This window comes from Grammomys surdaster, unplaced genomic scaffold, assembly GCF_004785775.1.
Source record: "Grammomys surdaster isolate TR1022 unplaced genomic scaffold, NIH_TR_1.0 350, whole genome shotgun sequence".
Lineage (NCBI taxonomy): Eukaryota > Metazoa > Chordata > Mammalia > Rodentia > Muridae > Grammomys > Grammomys surdaster.
Genome location: NW_021604769.1, coordinates 821,232 through 838,205, shown reverse-complemented (window position 1 = coordinate 838,205; position 16,974 = coordinate 821,232). Strand labels below are relative to the sequence as shown.

Here is a 16,974-nt window from a genome sequence, read left to right as displayed (position 1 = left end):
GATATGTATAGATAGATAGATAGATAGATAGATAGATAGATAGATAGATAGATAGATAGATGATAGACAGATAGAGATACCTCTAGAAATGTGTGATATGTGTATGTTTGTGTGTATGTGTGTGTGTATTTTATTTATCTTGTGTTTTCTCATGTTTAGTCTAAGAAAATTATATTTTTCAAGAACGTGCCACAAGATTAGTAAAGAATATAAACAACATATTAGAAACTAGATTTTGTACATTTTATTTTTGTCCACAAATGTACACATAAAAAGAAATCATTTTTAAACAAGATGTTGACAAAGTAGATTTCATTGTCCTTTATTCAGAGACTAATATATTCACCTCTCTCAAAACTGTGTATTACTTATTTTTTCCATTGAAACATTATATTAACATGTATTTTTAAATATTTTGATCTGCTATTTTCTTAAATTTTTCATCATGATTTTTAGTAGATTCTCAGAAATACTATCTCTGTGTTCAAAGTTTTTGCACTGAGTTCTGTATCATAATAGGGAAATGATCTTGTGCTAGTATAACAGGAAGATGTTTTGCTACACCCAATATTTATTGTAAATGCCTTCTTACAACATTTTCTTTTTTGATATGGTGTTTATATACCACATTCATACACATAAATTGGGAAATATTGATACTCATAATAAGCTTTTTGAAACATATGTTGTCTTGTAAACACATTACCTTATAATTAACACAAACAGTTCAAAATGTAGGTCCAATTGAAAACAATATTCTTCCCTTAAAATTTAATATCCTCATAATTTATTAGAACAGTTCATATCTCTAAAATGTATCTAATTATTTGTGTCGATGTATGATCCAATAATACTAATTTTATGTCAGTGAAAGATTATATTGTATGACAGAAACACATACCAAATTTTTATTATGTTAAGAAAGACCACAGAGATATAATAATGAGTAAGAACATTGTGAAATTTTTATCATTATGTTGTAAAGAAAATGAGTTATTAAATCTTGAAGCTAGTAAAATATCTACTAAATAATTTTAAGGTATGAATATTTAATGAAATAGAATAATTCATAGTTCAATTGGGCTGTGAGCAACTGATATGAGGGGGGACATACCCCCAAGACTGCAAACACCAAATATCTGTAGACATGGAATAATGTTATTTTGTAACACAAATCTAGTTTAGACCCATTCTTGTATATTTGTGTCTATGTCTGTTTTTAAGTCATATACAAGTGTGTTGTATATGTGTATTCAAGATCAAATTTTACATATTGAAAAATAAGATTTATGTTACCTATAATAGTTTATAAAAAAATCCTCCAAGTAATAATAGGTAAACTTAGTAATAGGTTGATTATATAGTGTTGTATTTAGAAAAGTTGTCTGATAAGCTAAGATTAAGGACCACAGCTCACAGTGGTGACTGAATTCACTCTGCTGGGCATCACCCTAAGCTATACGCATTAATTTTTGGATGGTTTCTTGTCATTTATCTGATCTCCTTGATGGGCATCTTGGCCATGATCCTAATCACCATGATGGACTCCAAGCTGCAAACACCCTTGTATTTCCTTCTCAGACAGATCCTACACTTCTTGTTTAGTCAACAGCTGTTGGAACCAAAATGTTAGAAATATTATTGTACAGTTGACTCAAATATTTTGGTCTTCCTCATAAGCCTTTAGAAACAGTGATCACGGGAGTGTTCATGGAATTTTGTTTATTGCCTTGCTTGTCCTTTGAATATTTGTGTTTATTGTCTTGCTTGATCCTTGACTATTTGCATCTATTGTATTACTAGTCCCTCAACCTAGAACTGATCTTAATACTTGCATGTGATTAGAATGGTATAAAAGCAAAAAGGAGGAGAAGGAATGGCATAGGGGGTTCTATGGAGGGAAAATGGGGTAAGGGGATGACATCTGAAATGTAAATAAATGAAATATCCAATTTAAAAAGATATATTATTATAGATCAAACCACAGTATCTTTTAGATTTGGTGACTTTTGAACTTAACCTTCTATCTGTTGTTCATTGCTTATGAGATTTTCATTCTGTTTTCAGTGCCCTATGACCACTATGTGGACACTGTAAGAATCTGCTCTTATGATCCTCATGTCAAGATTATGTTGGTTAATGGTCCTTATCTTTACTACACAGCTGTGACTGTTCTATTCACAATTAAGATTTTCATTTTGTCTTTCTGTGTGTAAAATAGCATCATTCATTTCAAATGCAACAATCTCAATTTTCTGAGACACTGCCAGACTGCTTTCCATAGTGGTTGTACCAGCTTACAATCCCACCAACAGTGGAGGAGTGTCAGAGAGAGAAAGAGACAGATGAATGCTGGTACAAGAATTGGTTTTCAGCCTCTCCAAGGTTGTCAACCCTACTTCCTCCCATCTTGGGACCATTATTTGGGTTCTTTTTGCTTTTTTCTGCTGGTCCCTGGGCCTCAAATAGGCTGACTAACTCTGTGAAACAGCAGATAAATAATTTGGTAGCAAAACCTATTCAGATACATTATCATAAGTTAGCTATGGAGGACCACGAGACTCAAGATGAGGTTGTTACTTTATACAGGGTGTTTCCAAAACCCATCTCCACCCAACCTAAAAGGGGGGACTTCTGCCCCTAAACCAAGCAGAGAGGGGCCACCCAGAACCCCCTCTGACTGGCGATCTGAATTCTTGCTTAGGCTGCGAGGCTAAGCACTGCAAGGGAATATAGATAAAAGTTAAAAATATCTCTCTGGGTTCCCTGAGGGACAAGCCTGACTGCATAGGTGTTGATGTCAAAAGTATCCCCTCTCCAGGAAAAAGACATCAGGACAGGTATGGCCCTCATGCCTCACTGAACAACACAGGGGGACCAGAGCCATTACAAGGTCCCCTTCAATTACTGGAGGTCAGGACTATATTCCCGCCTTCACAAGATTAGAATCACCACAGCCCTTCTATACTTAGAGAAGGGAGGAGATGTCAGGGGCAGCCCTGCTTACACACTGAAGGCCTAAAATCAGCAATAGGCCTGTCATACATGTATACTAACACCAAGTCTTGGGTCTCTGTGGAAAAACATTGAAACAGATGGCTATAAGCTTTGGTAAACAGGCAGCTTTTGTGGAAATGTATCAGCCCGAGTAGTCATAGACCTTGTAAATAGGCAGACAATACCAACTTAGATAAGGACAAGTGAATCATAGGCAAAGTCATAGTGACCTGTCCCCTGAACCTTCACCCAGCCGATACCCTGTTCTGAAAGATATCTGTATTCCCCCTGAACACCCATACTCCAGTGTCATCCCCTTCCCCACATCCTGCCTTTCTATGTTTATAATCCCTGTGTCAATGAATTACGATTTGAGAAAAAAATAAATAAGTTATTTAAACAAAACAAAAACAAAAAAAAATCTCAAATTGGTATCTTTGGTTAGTCTGCTTTGTGCTTTCAACATTCATCCGTGGTATCATACCTTGCACTTTAACAGTTAAATAGTAAACTATTCTCTTGAATGAAATATCTTCCTTGTTCATTCATTCATGATTGGACATTTTGTTTCTTTTACATCCTGGTAATTACACATTACATCACAATAAGCGTGAGAGCATAAATTTACTTTTGAGAACTTAGCCGCACTACTTTTGATAAGTACTTGTAAGTGGGAATGCTGACCTATACAACAAGTAACTAAATCTCAGCTGAAAACAAATTGATCCTGAGAGTTTATAATTTTTAAGTATTACATCATTAAACCTTCAGAAGTTTGCTGGTAATTAATAACTTCTTGATGTCTCCTTAGGGAGATTCTCTATAGTTTAAAAGTGTGCAAAAAAGTAGATCTCAGAAACTTGAGCTAAGAACCACATAGGGAAATGAAGGCAGAAGTTTGACAACAGGTAAGTGTCACACAGAGTCCTACAGTTTATGTGGAAATTCTTTGATAGAGTTTCACCATCTGGAGTTGCTTACTTGCTTTTAAGGGCCTATTCTTTTTAATACTCCAAGACACCTGGGCACCAATAATTTTTCTTCATTTCTCTTTTTCATGTTAGTTTTTGAACATTTTTACTGAGGATGGCAAGGAAAATATTAACTCTCTCTCTCTCTCTCTCTCTCTCTGTCTCTCATACACACACACACACACACACAAACACACACAAACACGCATACACACATGATTTTATTACCAGTGAAGAACCCAGGTGAGAAGACATCTATAGTAAACAACATGACTTGATATCATTTAAAGAATGGAATTTGAGAACAAAAGTATTAAGTCAATAGTATTTTCTTACCAATACTCAATTGTATTTGTTCCTAGATTTACTAAGAATACCTTTCAAAAATTATCATAAACCCCTAGTCGTCAAGCATCTGACATAAAGAAAAGAACTATATAAAGGATGAAAAGAGAGAGAAAGGAGAGAGAGAGAGAGAGAGAGAGAGAGAGAGAGAGAGAGAGAGAAAGAGAGAGAGGAATTAGAACAATTCATGAAAAAATATATCCATGAAAAGACCACAATAATACCTATTATGTTAAAGAAACTTAAATAATTGAAATGTTAACAAGTGGTTTTTGTAGAGGAAAAATTTAGATGTGATTACTTTTAATCTTTAAAAAATTTACAATATATTAATTTATTAATTAATTATGTATAAGTGCACATGTACAAAGATCAGAGGACAAGTTCATGAGTTAGCTCTCCACTTCCATCCTTGTGTCAAATTCAAGTCCCAATATTCAGTGGCTATACCTGAGGAAAGAACTCCTGAGCCATTGCCTGATCATTTGATAAAAGGATCCTTTGTTTCACAATGGGTGTGAAAACTATTACTTGAGAATCAAGAGACATTCAAAATATCTTTATGATAATGGAAATCTTTTTCTACTAACTAAAATTTTCTGACATCAGAGTACTGAAAAATAGCATTCAGGTGTCAATGAACAAATAATTCGTACTAAAGGGTGTTTTTTTCTTTTCTTTGAGTTGTAAATCTCTTCAGAGGAAAACTTTCATGTCTGTCTTTACATATAAGAACATTGATATTAAGCACACTTAATTTTTTACTTTATATTAATGCAAATTAAACCAATGCAAAAGAGACCAAGACTGGGTGATTTTGAGTCATGTAATAATTGATAATTTTGCGTGCATAACATATAAAGTGTATATACAGAGAATGGAATGCTATCAGGTAACCACACTTTAAAACAGCCACTTTTCATTGACTTTAAAAGTGAGTGAAATGTCAATTAAATACAATCAGCTGTACACAGAACAGTGACTGCTGGCGAACTTTGCTCTCATTTACTCAGAGGTTGCACTTTCTTCCATGATTACAGTTGTAAATTGTTTTATTTCTGACTTTACTCAGAAAACATCAACACATACACCTTTTATCAAAAGTAAAAATTGTTACCCTTCTGTGAATTTCCCTCTGGTGCATTGGAATTATTCAGACATGCCTTATTATATTGAGTTCTATGCTATGTTTGCAAGATGTTCTATATACATTCATATAATTTTATAGGTATTAATTTAGACATGTACATCTGTCTGTATAGCAAAATTCTTACATCCTGAAATTATTAATAGGTTTTGAGGCTGAATGGCTCTTTGGCTACATGTTAGGTGAAAGAGAATGTTCTCCAGATTAAAATGTTTAATATTGAATTAAATTGGCTCTTCACATTATAGTTAGGAAAGGCAAATATTATTTTAAAGAGTTACAATATACTCTTAATTAAAACTTTCATTGAGAAAGAACTAAAGTTTCATATCTATGTCTTTACAGTCACATGTATCTATCTCTTTGTGCATTTATATGCATAAGAGTATGTGTACATCTTTGAAATAGATTAATTTTCAAAAATAAATTAAAACATTTTGAGATATTTCAATGAAGCTACTCTTAATAATATGACATTTGAAATCTACTCACAGTGCAAATGTCTCTACTCAAAACAGCACATTCTGTAAACCTGAATGGATAACCACAGCTTCACAATGGTGACTGAATTCATCCTGATGGGCATCACTGACCGCCCTGAGCTGCAGGCTCCATTGTTTGGACTCTTCTTCATCATATATCTGATCTCTCTGATTGGAAACTTGGGCATGATCATCCTTACCATGGTGGACTCTAGGCTGCACACACCCATGTACTTCTTTCTCAGACACCTTGCTACTACAGACCTTGGTTATACAACAGCTGTGGGACCCAAAATGTTACAAAATTTTCTTGTAGATAAAAATACAGTATCATTTTATCTTTGTGCTATCCAGTTGTCTTTCTTTAGTATGTTCATTGCTTGTGAAATTTATATTCTGTCTGCAATGTCCTATGACCGATATGTGGCCATCTGTAAGCCTTTGTTCTATATGGTCATCATGTCAAAAAGACTATGCTGGGTGCTTGTAGCAATCCCTTATCTTTACTGTACAATTGTAGCTCTTCTAATCACAATTAAGATTTTTACTTTGTCTTTCTGTGGCTCCAATGTCATCACTCATTTCTATTGTGACAGTCTTCCTTTGTTATCTTTGGTCTGCTCAAATACACAAGAAATTGAAATGATATTGTTGTGCTTATCAGCTTTTAATTTGATTTCCTCTCTTCTACTTGTTCTTGTGTCCTACCTGCTCATCCTCATAGCCATTCTCAGGATGAGTTCTGCTGAGGGCAGGCGCAAGGCTTTTTCCATCTGTGGGTCCCACCTGACAGTGGTCACTGTCTTCTACGGGACTTTAATATTTATGTATATGCAGCCCAAGTCCAGTCATTCCTTTGATAGTGATAAAGTAGCTTCAGTGTTTTACACCATGGTTATTCCTATGTTGAATCCTTTGATCTACAGCTTGAGGAATAAAGATGTAAAAAATGCTCTCCATAGGACACAGAAAAAAATACATAGTGTTTTTTTTTAAATCAACATAGGATGTGAGTCCTTCACTCTTTGTCTTCATACAGATGTTTCAAAATTACAAAGGCTGAACAAAATTATTTGTTAACATTATTAATAGTCAAACATCTAAATCCTGTATATAAATTTATGAAGAAATCAATAGAACTCAATCCCTTTTACTGAGGATTGTTGGATTGCCTTTTCAATAATAGAAGGTATATGATCACAGAAAATATCCTTAGAAAAGCATAAAGATCACAGGATTTGGTGGTATAGCTTTGTTCTTTAGAAAGAACAGGAACTGTAAAACAGGGTTTAAATGGTGATTATATACTTGATTCATTAAGTTTTCTTAAAGAATCTATGTGTTGTATTTTATGTAAACATATTCTTTAGCTTTTTCAATTTATCCATTTCTATGAGTTGTGTGAAAATCTAAATTGATCAAAGTGAGGGAAAAATACATACTGAGCTTTGCTTGTAATTCACCATAGACCTTAACTAAATGTCTCATTCCACAAAGAGAATCTAGCATCCTTCCCCTTTTTTGTCATCAACTTTACTTTCATCTCTGATGCCCCTTGTGCTTGTTAATATGTCGTATTTTGACAGTCAAACAACCTATAGCTTTTTTTGTTGTCTATTTTTTTCTATTTCAGTGTATATGTGCTTCTAAATGAACGTATAAATTCACATAAAAGCTTAAATTCTGCTACAAAAGCTTATATAAATATTTCTTTTATTTACATTTATTGGCTTGATATTTATTTTTATTGCCTGATCTTATTTGTACATTATGAAATTCTCAAAATTAAAATATTAAAAATTGTTTAAATGCTGTATTGTTTTTATTCTTGTACATAAAGCCTTAATCTATTAAGTAGATATCTTGTTGTTCTCTCATGAAAGGATAGCCTTTACTTTGGCCCATGCAACACTGAGTACTATATTGATTTCAGCAGCAGCCTTTGATTGTATCAATTTGATAAGCAAATGTAATGTAAGGCAAAGGACATAGTCGATAGGAAAAGCTGAGAAACCTACAGGTTGGGAATAAAATCTTCACTAACCCTACATCTGATAGAAGGCTAATAAACAAAGTATATAAAGAACTCAAGAAACTAACCTGCAAAAATATAAAATCCCAAATTTTTTTTTAAAAAAATGGGGTATATAACTAAACAGAGAATTTACAATAGAGGAATCGTAAATGGCCAAGAAGTACTTAAAGAAACATTCAAAGTCCTTAGTAATCATCGAAATGCAAATGAAAATGACCCTGACATTCCATTTTACATCAATCAGAATGGCTAAGATCAAAATCTCAGGGGACAGCACACGTTAGATGGAATGTGGAGAAAGGCAACCACTTCTCCATTGCTGGTGAGATTGCAATCTGGTACTACCACTCTGAAGCTTCCTCAGAAAATTGGAAATAGATCTACCTGAAGACCTAGACACACTACTGATGAACACACACCCAAAAGATGCCCCACCAAAGAGGACCCCCAACTCAAGTTCCGATCAGCACACACCCAAGGAGACACTGACTTGATGCAAATGGCAAAAGGCAGTCTACTAACAAGGGCCCTCATATCGAAACTCATCCCACGCAGGGGAGAGAATCGACAAAGACCCCAGGAGGTTTAGAACATTTATAGGGGGAGGCACAAGGGGGAAAGGAAAAGCAGGACAGAAGCAGATACTTATTACATCCAACCAATGCTCTGAATTCAGGGAACCCTGTGGTTGAATTAGGGAAAGGCTTATAGAAGTTGAGAAGGGTGACTCCATAGGAAGACTAGCAATCTCAACAAACCTGGACCTCTAAGATCTCTCAGACACTGAGCCACCAACCAGGCAGTACACACTAGTTGTTCCGAGGCTCCAGATACATATACTGAGGCCTGTTCTGGCCTCAATGAGAGAAGCATCACCTAACCCTTGAGAGTCTTGAGGCCTCACAGAACGTGGAGGCCTGTCAGGGTGTTGGGGATGATGTGGGAGTGTGGGGACTTCCTCTTGGAGAAAGGGGAAGAGGAATGGGATGAGAAACTGCCGTAGTGCAGAGGAGGAGGGGGGATAACGACTGGATTGTATAAAAAGATTAAAGATGATAATAATAAAATAATAATAATGACAATAATAATAAATAGAAATAAAACATCCAAAAAGAAAATAGTTCGATTTATTATTAGTAGTAAACCAACATGAAAAAGTAAAATTACACTATTAGTCACTAATAATCATGAAGGAATATAATGTTTAAATTATTTCAATTTCACTATATTTCATTGCCATGAATTAACTTCAGTGAAATTAATTAATTTCGAATTAAATAAATTAATTTGAAAGAAATATAAAAATTACTAACATCCACATTTAGACATACACTCAAATAAATTTAACTCAATAACTCCTTTCAAATATAAATAATATTACTTTTGATACTGTAAGGACCCCCAAAGCGGACCCCCAACTCAAGTCCCGATCAGCGCACACCCAAGGAGACATGAGAGACCGACTTGATGCAAATGGCAAAAGGCAGTTTACTAAGGAGGGCCCTCAGATCGAAACTCATCCCACGCAGGGGAGAGAATCGATGAAGACCCCAGGAAGTTTAGAACTTTTATAGGGGGAGCCACAAGGGGGAAGGGAAAAGAGGGAAATTCTGACGTGGTTACATATTATTGAATACTTCAAACATCAGCACTTTGCATAAGCAATCATTTTGACAGGCTGGATGGCCCACTATTTTTGACCATGAAACCTCAGACCTTCTAGGATAAACACCAGGTGGCCCATTACTCACTTGGGCATGTTTAGACTGGTCAAGATATGTCTTAGGTTGTTTCTACATTTTTGGTCACCTTGTCCCTAGAGGGGCTTGATATTTTTATTATGGCTATTCTCAGCAAGCTTAGCAAGCCGTCCGGCGGTCCTTGCCAAGTTGTTTTTAATTTTTACTCCCACAATACCACATCATGTGTGATGATGTTTAAAATTAGCCATTTTAAACATTTTGCTATTTTACATTTTATTAAAATTTAATTCATGAATATTTAAAATTGTTTTTTATAATTTTATACAACTTTTATAAACAATGAACTAGAATTGAATGAAACACTAAGAAAATTTGTTTCATTGAATTTAATATACTTTATAAATATACAAAATATAAAATACTAGTTTAAACAAGAAACTTAAAATTAATTACAGAAATATTGAGCACCTATGAAAACACAACTGCGTAGAGTATAGTTTATAGTAGTGATGTAATGGTTTTTCATTTCTAGAGATTATAATATATGAAGTAAATGATGCATAAGAAGCTCAGTGTTTAAATAAACTTGATACAATTGACAATATTTAATGAGTTTAATAACCAGGACTCACCAAAGGTGGAGGGAGAGAACTGATTCCTGAACGCTGTGCTCTGACATTTATATATGCACAGAGACATATAACATAAAAAATAATGCTAGATGAATGAAAATATTTGCAAAATATTTGTAAAATTAATTAGGGGGGTAGAGAAATAGTTTAGTGATTAAAGCACATAATGCTCTTGCCTAGGACCTTAATTCAATTTCAAGGACCCATGTCAGATTACTTACAACTGCCTGTAATTCCAATTAATTAGAATCAAATTCCATTCTCTGGCCTATGCATACACCTGTAGTTAGGTGCACATCTGCACACAGATAACGTATATACATACAATTAAAATAATAAAGTAAAAATTATATTTGTGGTTGTGTGAGTAGTTGACCAAAATATAATGTACTCTACAGTTTTGTTGGGTGCTTTTATTTCATAACAGTTTGGTTGATTTTGTTGTTGTTGTTTCATTTGAGATGTGGTTTTAATTTTTTTCTTTGTTTTGTTATATATTTTGTGATTTTTTTCTTTGTTTGCTTTTCATTAATCACTTAAAATTTGTTGGGTAGGGAGGGGGAAAGAAACTGGAAGGATTGTGGGAGCAGAAGAAGACGATATTTAAATTTAAAATTTTTTCTATAATATAAAAGTATAATCTAATAAACAATATAAAACAAAAAAAGAAAAATTTAAAATATACAATTGGTATACAATTTTACAATTGGTAAATAAGAAATGAAAACTTATTCAATAAAAATAACTCTACCCCTACCCAAATTAAGTGTGAGACAGGTGTATTAACTGATAATTAAAAAGAATAATTTTGTATTATAAACTTTCACCAAACTTAAAATTGTTTTCCAAATTTTAGAAAAATTAAACAAATTTGTTCTGTATGACACAACTATACATACTATAGAGCAAATAGTTTTTTATGTCCCATATATGTTTGTTTGCTCTTTGAGCAGAATAGTAGATTTATAATCATTCTATTACTATATTTAAAATTAAATACACTGTGATACAGAGATACATCACAAAATAGACAAATAATGAATAATGTGATGCAATCATTACATCTACCTCCTAGCATAAACACCTAGGTGAAACCATGAGCTGCATTCTTACTTCAACTTTGTGAAAAGATGAGTGGGGACTTGCTAATGAGCTTGCCATTTGTCTTCCTTTCCCTCTGGAATCAAACACTTACTTTCAAAAGTAAATTTCTTATGTTAAGGGACTTCAGCAAACAAGTAAATACATTTCAGTGAGCTAATTATTAGGGACAGAAGTATCTATAACTGTTAAGTTATCTTCATAGAGTCATCATATTGGTTGTAGATCCTAGTAGATTGTTCTTACTCATAGGTTGTATGACATATTTCACTTATTTATAGGTCGAAATTCAGAGTCTAGATGTTTGTTCTAGTAGATTGTTCTTACTCATAGGTTGTATGACATATTTCACTTATTTATAGGTCGAAATTCAGAGTCTAGATGTTTGTTAAAGCATTCAAACTCTATCAACACTTAAATTCTTTTCCTGGGAACTCATGCTTCTAATCTAAGAGTGCAGGATCTTGGACAGAGGTATTACTTATATCCAGTGTCTCTACTGAAAAATTGGCCTGGGCTGCTAATACAGAGGAAGAGATTGTGAGTAAAGTGGAATCTTCCATAGAGTACAAAGAGGGTTTTAATCTGTCATAGAGGTGGCAGAATAGTAGAGACATCTGATGAGTCTCTGACATCCATAATTCTGTTTCCAAAAATTGCTTGCAAGATTGCTAACAGTAAAAGGTGAGATCCTTCTTTCTTTCTTTCTTTCTTTCTTTCTTCCTTCCTTCCTTCCTTCTTTCTTTCTTTCTTTCTTTCTATCTCTTTCCTTCTTTCTTTCTTCCTTTCTTTCTTTCTTCCTTCCTTCCTTCCTTTCTTTCTTTTTTTCTTTCTTTCTTTCTTTCTTTCTTTCTATCTCTTTCCTTCTTTCTTTCTTCCTTTCTTTCTTCCTTCCTTCCTTTCTTTCTTTCTTTCCTTCTTTCTTTCTTTCTTTCTTTCCTTCTTTCTTTCTTTCTTTCTTTCCTTCTGTCTTTTAATTGTTTTCTATTGGAAGGTAGAAATATTTTCTGCTTCTTTCTTTCTTTCTTTCTTTCTTTCTTTCTTTCTTTCTTTCTTTCCTTCTGTCTTTTAATTGTTTTCTATTGGAAGGTAGAAATATTTTCTGCTTCTTTCTTTCTTTCTTTCTTTCTTTCTTTCTTTCTTTCTTTCTTTGAATTGTTTTCTACTGGAAGGCAGAAAGACTTTCTACTTAAAAGTTAATGATTTCGTTCACAATTCAGAATCAAGAGACATACAGAAAAAAATTGTGAAGCCAGATCTCTAAAACTCAGGAATAAGCACTTTGATAAAGTACCAGCATATCATCCAAAACGCCCTGAGTTGGTTTCCGGAACACATAGAGTGAAAAGGAATGCTTAGGTGTTGAGAATTGGTAGGATACCTATTAAAACCTCATAAGTTAATTAAGAAATGTTTTATAATTTCATTTCTAAATCATATTCTGAAAGTTTGAGAAGTAAAATGAAGGTAGTAAAATTACGAAGATTTTAAAAAATATTCAGTTGTTGATAGTTTCTAATGGTTCACCAATTATATATTTTTCTACTTGAAAGCTAATTTCAGAAAATTTGCAAAGTTAAAAAACTTTACCCAATGATAATTCAAGTAAGAGTCTGAGGAGAACAAAGAGATTTGAGTAGTTCCAATCATGTCTGTTTCAGTGCTATTTGCTTACCAAAATCATAATATCATTGGCCTTGTTGTTAGTTATGTTTAAGTATATCATTGACCTAATAATTAAATATATTAAATACATACATAAACTCTTGCTTCAAAAATAATTTCACAGATTTTAGCCAAAACAATAATTGTTGATGATGCCATCGATTCTTATTATTAAAGTAAGATTACATTGATAGAAATAACTGTATGTCAAAGCAAATGCTGCTTGATATTTTATATGTAACACCTGTTGAGGAATTAGTATAATTAAAATAAATGGAAATGCCAGACAGGAATACAAGAAGAAGGTAAAAGAGTTTAAATTAACTAGAAGCCAGAGCAACATGGCAGGACTGGATGAACTGCAGAAGAAATGAATTATGATTAAAAACATTGAGATTTATAATAAGATACTAAGATGGACGAATAACAAAGAAGAGATTTGTTTGTAGGAAACTGAATCAGAAAAGAAAGAGGAATCAATGTAAAAAGCCTGAACGATGCAAAGCTAATAACAAAATAATCCAGCCACATTGGCTCAACTCCTCAGAGGTGCTTATTTTTATAATTGAAACAGGAGTAGTGTGTGTGTGTGTGTGTGTGTGTGTGTGTGTGTGTGTACATAAACATACTTCAGGTACTTTATGATGTTGTCATTCATATAACCATATCAATGCTAATTAGCAGTTGTTCAAGACACGTTGAAGCCATATTACACCCTGTAATTTCTCATATTTATGCTCAGAAAAGAAAAAGAGTAAGTATGATTTAATATGATTTAGCTTTGTCATTCTAAATAAAATGACTTAGAATGAGACATTTAGCAAGCTATTGTATAAGGCAGATAAAAATGGTGATTTGTTAACATTTTTTATTTTCCACATTAAAAGATGAATATATAATGGCTCCATGGAATTTCACTCATGTCACGGAGTTCATACTCATGGGGATATCTGACCGTCCAGAACTGCAGGTACCACTTTTCTTTCTCTTCTTGGTCATTTACATGCTGACAGCAGCAGGGAACCTGGGCATCATCACCCTCACCACCATGAACTCACGCCTGCAAACTCCCATGTACTTCTTTCTCAGACACCTGGCAGTCATCAACTTTGGCAACTCCACCGTTATTGCTCCTAAAATGCTGGTCAACTTCTTAGTCAGTAAGAAAACCACCTTATACTATGAATGTGCCACGCAGCTTGGAGGATTCCTGGTTTTCATTGTAGCAGAGATCTTCATGCTCGCTGTGATGGCCTATGACCGCTATGTGGCCATCTGCAACCCACTGCTCTACATGGTGGTGGTGTCTAGACGGGTCTGCCTTCTGCTGGTGTTTCTGACATACCTTTTTAGTTTTGTCACAGCCACTGTTGTGACACCTTGTGTGTTCTCTGTTTCTTACTGCTCTTCCAATGTAATCAACCACTTTTACTGTGATAATGTTCCTCTGTTAGCTCTGTCCTGCTCTGACACACACCTTCCAGAAACTGTTGTATTTTTTTTCTCAGCAACAAACCTGTTTTTTTCAATGATTATTGTACTTGTATCATATTTCAACATAATACTTGCAATTTTGAGAATCCGTTCATCTGAAGGAAGGAAGAAGGCTTTCTCTACTTGTGCTTCTCACATGACGGCTGTCACTGTGTTCTATGGCACACTTCTCTTCATGTATCTACAACCACGGACTAATCACTCCTTAGACACTGACAAGATGGCTTCTGTGTTCTACACCCTAATAATACCAATGTTGAACCCTGTCATCTATAGCTTTAGAAACAAAGATGTGAAGTGCGCTTTGAAAGAATTCCTAAAAAATCCGTGCAAATGATTCAATCTTAAATGAATTTTCAACCATTATTTTTTTATTTAAAGATTTCCTTTCCTCCCCTTTATTTTCATTTTTTTTTAAATCACAGTTCTTCAAAGATATTGTTGGTAAATGTCCGGACCTAAAACTTCAGAAGCAATTGGATTTATTGAGGTCTTTATTGTTTTATCTCATCTTTATTTACCTAAGTTAAAAAATATATTTCAAAGATAGAATACAATATACTGCAAGGACAATCAGGGGCCTGACGTTATGGCTTATGGTAGAGTTAATTGCACCACAACCAGAAAATCCTGTGTTCAATTCTTAGTATGAAAATGTCATAATTGACAAACAAGAGAAAACTTCAGCACAGACTGGAGGCTATCTATAATCATTTCTTAGCAATATCATTAATCAGAAGTTCTAGTAACAGACAACTTCTGAACAAATATTATAGATAGATAAGTCCTTCGGATTTTTTGTAAAATGTTATTTATTCATCTAACTCTTAATATTTGAGTATGCGTTTATTTTGTTTTTAATGATAAAGTATGTAACCAAAAGCATTATTTTTCAGAAAAAGATAAATATTGAAATAATTGTTCAGTACATCCAGGTATTGGATATGTGAAAAGCCAAATGAAATCAATCTCACAAACGAATCACTTGTATAGCTTTTGGGTTTTTTGCTTTTTTTTTTTTTATGTATTTACGTTTCAAATGTTATCCGCTTTCCTGGTTTCCCCTCCAGAATCCCTTTATCCCATTCCCCCTTCCCCTGCTTCTATGAGGGTGCTCTCCCCCAACCACCCAGTTCCATCTCACTGCCCTGGACTACACTAGTGTATTGAGCCTTCACAGGGCCAAGGTCCTCTCCTCTTATCGATGCCAGACAATGCCATTCCCTGCTACATATGCAGCTAGAGCCATGGATCCCTCCATGTGTTCTCCTTGGTTGGTAGTTTAGTCTCTGGGAGCTCTAGGGGGTATGGTTTGTTCATATTGTTGTTCTTCCTATGGGTTGCAAACACCTTCAGCTCCTGCAGTCTTTTCTCAACTCCTCTATTGGAGTCTCCGTGCTCAGTCCAATGGCTGACTGTGAGTACCCGTCTCAGTATTTTGTAAGGCTCTGGCAGAGCCTCTCAGGAGACAGCTATATCAGCAAGCACTTTTTGGCATCCACATAGAAGCAAGGGAAGGGCGATGGGCTAGGGGGTTTTGGGAGGAACGGGGAAAGGAGATAACATTTGAAATGTAAATAAAGATAATATCCAATAAAAATAATTTTAAAAAGAAGAAAGAAAGAAAGAAAGAAAGAAAGAAAGAAAGAAAGAAAGAAAGAAAGAAAGAAAGAAAGAAAGAAAGAAAGAAAGAAAGGAAGTGAAGTGAGAATTTAAGTTCAGGGATGACCCCAGAACCAAAAAAAAAAAAAAAAAAAGACTTAATAGGTGGATCAGAAATGAAAATACTCCAGGCCTTTTAGACCAGTGTGTTATCACATTAGTTGATCTGATTAATATTTTGATAGGTGACCTTAATGAGATGCCTGGAACATTAGTAAAACAGTTCTAGGTGTGCTTGTGAAGGCTTTGTCATATATGACTAACAGGTGGGAAAGCAACTGAGGGAACAGCCTCTGACTTGGATGTGAGCAGCACCTTCCAATAGGCAGGAATCTTGAGCAGAATAAAATTTGGAAACAAAGAAAGCACCATTAACATATGTTATTCAATTTTCTGTGTCAAATCAACTGCTACTATGTCTGGCCATAAGAACCCTGCTTCTTCATCCTTTCAATACAGGCTTTCATCTGCTGGTTTGAAGGTAATTTTCCAGACTTTTATTCTATCATTACCTTCGAGTCTTTTCTTCTGTCTACTCCATCTTCTTATATTTAATACCTACTCTACTATTTCAATTGAAAGCATAGAGGTAAAAATTCTTGAATTACACAGCTTCCAGTCATCAGAGACAATTTTATCTATTGCGTTCTATTCTATATATGTGTATTGAGTTCTGTACCATACACACCTATACTCTCTCTCTCTCTCTCTCTCTCTCTCTCTCTCTCTCTCTCTCTCTC

General features: G+C 34.3%; 2 protein-coding genes across 2 annotated transcripts; both read left to right on the top strand.

Moving 5' to 3' along the window:
* Positions 1 to 5,996: 5,996 nt before the first annotated feature.
* LOC114631018 (olfactory receptor 8K3-like) lies at positions 5,997 to 6,942 on the top strand. Its single transcript, XM_028779326.1, has one exon. The coding sequence runs from the start codon at positions 5,997 to 5,999 to the stop codon at positions 6,936 to 6,938; it is 942 nt and encodes a 313-aa protein (XP_028635159.1). The 3' UTR covers positions 6,939 to 6,942.
* A 7,034-nt stretch (positions 6,943 to 13,976) lies between these two features.
* On the top strand, positions 13,977 to 14,909 carry LOC114631033 (olfactory receptor 8J3-like). The gene has a single exon (XM_028779339.1). It carries the CDS (start codon positions 13,977 to 13,979, stop codon positions 14,907 to 14,909), a length of 933 nt encoding a protein of 310 aa, XP_028635172.1.
* The last annotated feature ends 2,065 nt before the right edge of the window (positions 14,910 to 16,974 follow it).

What these genes read in the sequence shown, in the direction of transcription:
- LOC114631018 (XM_028779326.1), top strand. Translation starts at nt 5,997, where the DNA reads ATGGATAACCACAGCTTCACAATGGTGACTGAATTCATCCTGATGGGC.
- LOC114631033 (XM_028779339.1), top strand. Translation starts at nt 13,977, where the DNA reads ATGGCTCCATGGAATTTCACTCATGTCACGGAGTTCATACTCATGGGG.